At 35.5% G+C, this 8123-nt stretch overlaps 1 protein-coding gene across 3 annotated transcripts; it reads right to left on the bottom strand.

Moving 5' to 3' along the window:
• Nucleotides 1-2245: 2245 nt before the first annotated feature.
• LOC135689612 (uncharacterized) lies at nt 2246-7675 on the bottom strand. Of its 3 annotated transcripts, none has more exons than XM_065206901.2 (6): nt 6831-7665; nt 6313-6692; nt 5603-5884; nt 4975-5149; nt 4138-4283; nt 2246-3480 (listed from the first exon to the last, which is right to left on the bottom strand). In XM_065206901.2, the coding sequence occupies exons 1-6, from the start codon at nt 7395-7397 to the stop codon at nt 3183-3185; spliced, it is 1848 nt and encodes a 615-aa protein (XP_065062973.2). In that variant the 5' UTR covers nt 7398-7665; the 3' UTR covers nt 2246-3182. The 3 variants fall into 3 exon arrangements, with proteins under 3 accessions (XP_065062973.2, XP_065062974.2, XP_065062975.2); XM_065206903.2 differs by having other exon boundaries at nt 3341-3480; nt 4138-4203; nt 6831-7675; XM_065206902.2 differs by lacking the exon at nt 4138-4283 and having other exon boundaries at nt 3287-3480; nt 6831-7673.
• Nucleotides 7676-8123: the final 448 nt, after the last annotated feature.

Raw genomic sequence — 8123 nt, 5'->3', positions numbered from 1 at the left:
TGTAACGAGGATTAATTTGTGCAGTGTGCTACCTCCACTTACGTACTTCTTTTGACGCAAAATAGACATATTAAGCAAAGTCTAGAATATAGCAATAAAGATAACAAAGCTTTCGCCATGTACGAAGGGCACTAGTATACTTTGGTAAACTATAGTATACTGTGTTTAATTTTAGTAACCATTATGGGAACAAACAGTCCTTTTATAATTGAATCTAATTATACATTTTTTACTATACTTTGCGAGTTATAAAAGAGAATGAATTTAGATGTGAGGAATATAATACATTTCCAAATTACCTTATAAGCGTCTATTCTGACACAGTATTCGTTAACTGACAACAATAAAGGGCCTAAATTTGCTATTTCGGTGTTTTCTTGTGTAAAATAATTGGCATTTAGGGAGAAACTGTCTAGCAAACTTCATGAAGACAGAGCTGCATCGTTTTCAAAAGTTTATCTGAATGTAAGTTTTGCACGATATGGAAATTAATTACATACAACACCAAAATTTAGAGCAAAATTCTGAAATCATATTCATGCTGTAGTCAGATCTATGAAGTGAATTGTAAAATTTTCTATTTAAATGAGCTATCAACATTATTCGCAGTTCAAGTAAGGAAGGGGGATGTGCTGTAGGAAATCCCCAGCCGCCACATCAAGTACCACACCCATGGTCACACCCTATGTACTTGCATTTGTGTTGAAAATTCTCCGTTGTGTATTTGGAAACATTCGAACTATTCAACAACTCTAAAAGAGTAAATGAAATTGCTCATTCATGGAAAATTAATACCATAATAAAGGGCCAATTCACAATGCCAAGTAAGGAATTCGCCCAACCAAGCATATACTGGCGTGTAAAGAGGGTGGGGGGCTGAGCCTTCCTAGAATATTTTTTAATTCTAGCATAGGTCCCCTTCCCTCCACGGCACCGCTGAAACAGCCCTATGTTATAGTTTTTCAATCTGTTCTCGTCCACACCGCCATCAACAAGGCTTTGAAGAAATTGCTTATCATAACCTTTCTTGATATCATACATTCTTTCTTTTGACGCTTAAGGCAATATATTGTACATTTTAAGGTAATGTCTAGGGCCTCCAGGGCTTTTTATTTGTAAAAGAGGTCTTTTCCTTTGACAGACAATTGCATCCTACATACACCTCCATGATGTTGAAGTTAATCTTCAACGCAACAGTGCAGTGGTTAGATCAGGGGTGGGCAATCTGTTGAAAACTGTTTTGCGGAGGATCCCACAAGAACCTGAACTGTGTTAGTTGGCCGAACAAGCGATATTCTCGCAATATTGACTTTTTCCCAATTTGAAGCAATTGCACACCCACCATTTTCTGTTGTGGTTTGCATATTCCCTATAATATCGCAACTGATTTTCATACAGTCTTTGAAATACAAATTGAAGTTTCTCCTAAAATTATTTGCATTTTCCAGAGAATCACGCCGGATTTTTCATAAAAATTATGTACTGTAACAGGACAGAAGTGGAATGGTTCAATCCAACAATTCAAGGTTCGTTGCTACTATGAATATAGAAAAGCTCTGTCCGGACTTTTTAATTGTCCAAAAACGTCGTCCGAGAATCTCGTCTTGAACCCGAGACATTTCGGCCTAGTAAAACGCGGCATAATAATGGAGTGCTACGAGAAAGTAGTGCAAGCAAAACAGGAATCTCGTAGTAGGCAGCCGTGGCAGGTTTTCATAAGCCAAGGATGTAAAATGCGTAGTGTCATACCATATTGTTTAAAGATGTTAGTAAACCATCAAAAGGTCGAGTTGGTTGGGCTAGGTTCACAAATAAGCAAAGCCATATCGATTGCCGAAATATTGAAGAGGAAAGACAGCGACCTTACCCAAACAACGAGCATCTCCTACACGGAATTCGAGGATAATTGGGAACCAAAGGATAAAAGTAAAGGACTTGATGCATTGTGTGTCACACGAAATGTTCCAACCATTAAAATTCAGCTGCTAAAAGTAAAGGGCCCTAACGATATCAGTGAAGAGAAACCAGCTCAGATGGAAGTAAATGAAACTGAGAATAATGACGTCATTAGCAAGGAAACATTGACAAAATTTAAAAGAGAAATACGATCTAGCTTGAGGGACCTAGCTGTAGAAAAGAATTCAGAGACAAGGGCACATGAACACCATAAAACAAAACTTACATATAAGCAGAAGGATACGTGATAATGGTAATATAAACAGTTTTTTGTAGTTTTTGTATATGGGTCATTTGTATATTTTTAACTTTATTCATTTCAGGTAGAGACATGTGAACCATTCTTGAGGCTGCTGTGCAATTTTCTTTGTGATCTTGCTGTGTAGTCATTCTATCATATACATCATCTAGACTGGAAACTTTGTTGTGCACCCACAATTACGGCCCTCGCACACATCTGCATGCTTTTACATATTGGTCACGCAAATCCCCAGATGATAACATTTAACATTATCAACCCTTAAAATAGCTAAGAATGTTTGGTTTCAGGCATACAGTCTCAAATTTTCAAAGTAATCTTGCCCAGGCAGGAAACAAAGTTTCCAGTCTAGTACATTATCATATCCTAAAGACCTCCTTTACCAAGCATATCCTGCCTACAAACTGATTTTTCCATACACGCTTTTTCAAAAGAATAAGTTTTAGAAAAGATTAACACTGGGAATTGGTGAAATTTAAGAATGAATATATTTTGACATTTTAACATGAATTTATTCGATACTTTGGCACTGCCTGGCATATGTTATAGGAATATGTCACCAAGCTCTTTGTAATAAAAATTTATTTGAAATTAATGCCTTTGTGTCCAGGAGAGCAGGAGAGAAAAAAGACAATAATATTAATGCAACAAGCAGCATAAAAAACTCAATTATAGGGTTGTATAGTTCAATAAAACAATTTGTTGTGTAAATTTCACTCTTATGAGTATTAAATGTCCTTTGTTTGTGTTTAGTTTCATTTTCTACATCTGTCATGTTAGTCAAATATTTAATGAATAAGGTCTTCTGGCTTCTTTTTGAAAATGATTTAATAATAGTTTTTTTGGCATTTCCATTTTGCAAAATGGAGCATCTGTAACTGATACGTGTCTGTCAGGTTCAAAATTTCCACTGCTTTTTTTTCATGGCTGGTCAGAGTTGTCAACTTGAACTCTCTGTGTGAGTTAATCATATCTTGACTGACTCAAGCATTTTTCTCAAACCTTTTTCTTTAATCTGTTGTTCAAAGGTGTCAATTTCAATTTTTATATCATTTGATGTGAGTGACAATGTTCCAATGATACTGTCAAGCTTTGTAAGGTCTGGTCTTTCTTCCATTAGTTCAAAGCACAAAGGCCTAATGCGTGGTGCTTCTTTTCGCAAACTGTTGATCATTTGCCGGCGACAATAGTGAGAAGAGATTGAAATGAAGACCAAATCAGCAGGATAAACTTCTTCGTAGTATCCTTTGAATAGCTGTGCAAAGCTTGATCAAAAATGGAAAGCAAATTAGTTTATATGTAGACTACAAATACGTTACAATGCTACTTTTCCGAAAAAGGATGATGAGTTGGTATTTTAAAATAACCCAAGGTTATGATGGTTACCTTAATGGTCCATCTTATTTTTTGTATATTTGAAAATCTCACTTGCTTCACTTGCTTGCTTAAACCTGGGATGCTATGGTACTAAACCTGATATCAAAGAAGTACTTGTGACCTTGTAAGGAAGAGAAGGTCAAAGGTATCATTAATCCTCCCTGAAAACCTCTTCACCTGGTTATACATCTTGTCTCACCTTTAGTCCATCAATGAACAAAAAAGAGCAATCACTTTCAATATATTGGTTAAGATTTCTGCAGACTTGAAATTTTAGCTATTAGTCAATATATTTTTTAAAGCTGTCTTTGGCGTTTTTAATATAATTCTCTGGCCAAACAACATTGCTGTGAAACAACATATGATATTGTACAGAAAGCATGCATTGCAACAGGAAGGTCTCTCTCATTTTGTTTAAGATCACAGAGAAATAGTTTCAGTGTGGATTTATCCCTGAAAATACTGATAGTACCAACAAAGAAAGCCATTAATTTTTTATCAAGCAAATAAGGATATAATAGAAATATGTCAAAACGAATATATACTTTTGGCTTTGACATTTTCTATTTTCTCCTTCATCAGTGACAATTATGAAAGTTTTTATGATCTTCCTGTTAAAATAATAAGGATAAAGTGATGCTGCAGGGTTGGTACAATCTTCAGCCTGAATAAGCCTTGACAGATTCATCACCTTTCAAAGAAATAATAATGTTTACAATATCATTATTGTTGTATATTGTGTTCTAATTTCAATAAAACAATGTTGAATGATTGCATTACAATAAGGACAATTATAGCAGTATTCACGGATAAGTCGCAGTTTTAGAAAGTGTGCACGCTGTTTTTTTTATTTAAAGTATTGACAGTCACAAGTGGTTTTTTGGAGCGTGAGTAGTATTAACATTGATTAAGTTTCAAAGAGCCTTCATTAGGTTACCTGTATAAGATGCTATATAATCCTTCTAAATTAGATGCTCTATAATACTATAATTATGTAAGTTGCAGCCATATTGAAATGCAGCCATTACTAGACTATATTTCATTACTAGATCATCAACAAATATTAAGAGGCTCAAGGGCTGAGAAGTTTGTACCAAAAAAAAATAATTTTGCTAATATTTATAAAATGAGACACAGCATGATGCATATTTGCATTTTATGTTTGTTGGCAATGACTGCAAAGCACACAGCTATCAACACAACACAGTATGTGGTTATTTCATGCAGTGTAAAAACATCTTAGCATTATTGTTTTAATGATAAACCTTATTAAATTCTTGGTGTTTAAAATTTGATAGTCATAGTAAAGGGAAGGCTGGAATTTAACAACATGAGAAAATACTGCTGATGTTGTGTTAGCATAAAGTAAATAAGCACCTCACCTGTTCAACAGTTGTCGGAATGAATGGTGGAATGACATTATAATCATCAAAAAACACCAGATCTGCACTTGCTACTTTCGACAAAAGGCTTGCAATAATGTTGCTTGTTCTTATTGCTGATTGCATTGAGCTAGATTTATCACCAATGACGACAACAGGAGACTTTATATTCAATCTAGAAAAGAAAACAACAGTTCTACACATTTGCCCATTTCGACCATCAATTACCATGTTATAGCCATGTCTGTGAAAATATAGTTAAAAGTCATTTTTTCAAGTTCCTGGCTGACATTATATACTTAGCATGCCTATCTTCAAAACTTGGTAGTTGACAATTTATTCTATTCCATGGATTGCAGTGCAGACCTGATCACAATGATCACAACACAGAATTAAGAATTGGATTTGACAATTACACAAAAGAAAAACTTGGATTTGATGGCCAAAGACTAGCAAAAAAGTTTTCCAATATCAAATTTGCCTGCAGCAGTGAAAATAAACAAATCATGAAACTGTAGTGACATTTAACAGTCAAACTTTCCCAAAAATGGAACAACCCTTCTGTTGGCATAATTTCCATATAAAAATGATAAGTATGCGTAGATAAAAAAAATTATAAAATTCCTACTTTAGCTTGCCAAGTTGTTCTTCAGCAATGGGAAACAAGTCGTCTATGAAAGGTAACAATTTTGGAATGGCTAGTGCTTCTGCATTGTGACATTCAGCATTGTTTTCTGTTGATGTTCTGCATTCCTTGGTGTTGAACCCCTGCTCTTCCTGCTCTTTTATTTCCATAAATGTTTGCAGTCTTTCCATAAGTTTCCCATAAGAAAGAGACAATTTTTCCCCACTTTCAAGTCGTCTTTTCAAAATTCCATCTATTTCTGTGCAGCGAAGCTCTTCAAAATACCTGTAACAAAAATTATAACTTTGTAGATAACTTTAAACCTACTAGTAATTAAATGGAATGGATACTAATTGATATTTCAATTACTACTTTAAACCTACTCTGTGGAAGTTTTATGCAAATGTTTAAATTTCTGCTAACTATGACTTAGCCACATGCTAGAAATTTACTTTACATTGTATTCTGGGCAAGCAATGCTAATCAAATTTGACTTAGAGAGAACAAATCACTTCGGAACTCAAAACTCACAACCAAACAACTCTTTGAAAAGGTATAAAATGCAATTTCATATGAAGTTCTTTTCCAATACAAATATATATTTATCTATTAATAAAAATTATCCATACATATCAATTCTTTGCAAACTGGTTATTGCCCAGCAAACTTTTACATCAAAAATAGAAAGGAAGTGCGGTAGAGATTTAATCTACCATATGACTGTGTTCAATGGTGCATATGAACATATTTTAGCTTTTGCTTCATCTGTTAAGTGCTCTTTGAACTTTCTTGCTACACTGTAGTCAATCTCAAACTCTAAAACTTTGTTTGATATATTTTCAGAAGTAAGGTCATCTGACACAATTTCTGTAGGTGTATTTTCATCTTCTTTTGGAATTTCTTTTCCAAAGACAAAGTGCAAGAACCAAGGGCACTGTGGAATATCGTTTTCAGGATGAAGATGACAAATGTCAGCCAACTTTTTCCAAGGCTCTCTTGGGAAGTGTTGAGCAAAGAAGGAGAGTCTGTCAGTGGGTATCGTTTTTAACCAGAGCTTGATGTGACGAATAAGTGCACCACTTAATGAGCCAACCTGAAAACAAAATAAACCTACAAATAACAAAACTATAGAAGGGTCTCTTTCCTAGTTTGCAGATAGATCAATGAAGGAAAATTGATAAAAAGATGAAATGAAGACAAAAGTGAATCTAACAAAACAAGGAGACCTTACCGGCGGAATGTCTTGTGCCAAAGACGCAATAACTGATTTTAATTTAGCCATTTTCCCTTTTTTCCGGCAACCTTGGGCTTCCAGCCTTCTCAATATTTTTTCTTGCTGTCTTTTTTGTCGCCCGGCATCCAGTATAGAAACTGCTTTTAAAACCTCTTTCAAAGCAAACTTTTCCCCGGGGAAATCCAACATCGTTTGTGCCAACTGATAATCTCGTCTGGCCCAAGCAGCTGCCAGTGCTTTGCATTTTGAACCGTCGGGCAGTTCCACAGATTTTGATCTCACAACAAGCAAAATTGCAAGGTATCGCTCTCTATTTGAATTCTGTGCATCGAAGTGTTGCTTGAAACTCGACTGCTTCGTGACTATAGATATGACAGATTTATCGAAAGATCCAACAAAATCCAAATCTTCAAAGTCCGCCAGGCATTTTGAATCTTCAGATGCTTCAGAAGGATTTCTAGCATTTGAGGATAGCCCTCCTCGCCCTCGACCGTTTCTTCTTCCTCCTCTGGATTGCCGCCCTCCCCTGCCACGGCCTATTCTGCCTACTCTTGCTCTCACCATTATACTTCAAAAGCAGTTAGTTCCACAAGATGTTTTTCTAAGAATAGTGTAAAGTATTTTTGAATGTCGCTTTCCTGTGCTTTATATACCTGAGCTTTATTGCACCACAGTAAATCATCCACCTCGAAATTTCTATGGGTTTTTCATTGCACCATATTTCATCAGGAATCAAAACAACTTCATTGGTTGGCATCCGCTGCTATTGTTGAGGCTTTCTTCGAACATGCTTCGAACAATAACAACTAGCTGCTAGAGGAATCACCAATGGGTGCGTCCCCGTTTAGTCCAGCTACAACTAGCAGAAATAGAGTAACATACTGAAAATATTCACACTTAAATATGAATTTTCATTAAGCTTTCATGGCTAAACATAATAAAGAATAAAGCAGTTCTAAAGATATTCTGCCAATTTGTTTGGTAACGCCGTGAAGTTTGTTACTCAAAACAAAATATGATCTACTTTCGAAAAGTATGAATTTTTTTCTGATACACTGTTTTTCTCAGATCCTCCTTTAATCAAGGACGTAATATATAACCATTGTAGTGGTTAAAATGATAAAAATTGGCCTTCTGGGCTTGCCTCTAGCAACGTGATTAATGTGTTTCCTGGAGGATTCCCACGAAGGGGATCTCGCTAACAACCAATCAAGATTTGTCCGATTTGTGTCCGATTTTAGCCATCGCTGATGTGTGTGTTTGCTGTTGTTTATTCTCATCGCATTGCGG

This window comes from Rhopilema esculentum, chromosome 5 (genome assembly GCF_057945365.1).
Source record: "Rhopilema esculentum isolate cy_ngs chromosome 5, ASM5794536v1, whole genome shotgun sequence".
Classification (NCBI taxonomy): domain Eukaryota; kingdom Metazoa; phylum Cnidaria; class Scyphozoa; order Rhizostomeae; family Rhizostomatidae; genus Rhopilema; species Rhopilema esculentum.
Note: the sequence above shows the minus strand (reverse complement) of the source record. Positions and strands in the feature narration are given on the sequence as shown.

Excerpts from the sequence above, each read along its gene's own strand:
- LOC135689612 (XM_065206901.2), bottom strand. The coding sequence starts at position 7,397 with ATGGTGAGAGCAAGAGTAGGCAGAATAGGCCGTGGCAGGGGAGGGCGG. Across the intron at positions 4,284-4,974 it reads TTCCGACAACTGTTGAACAG|GTGATGAATCTGTCAAGGCT; the intron begins GTGAGGTGCTTA and ends TTTCTTTGAAAG. Across the intron at positions 3,481-4,137 it reads AGAAAATGTCAAAGCCAAAA|CTTTGCACAGCTATTCAAAG; the intron begins GTATATATTCGT and ends TTTTTGATCAAG.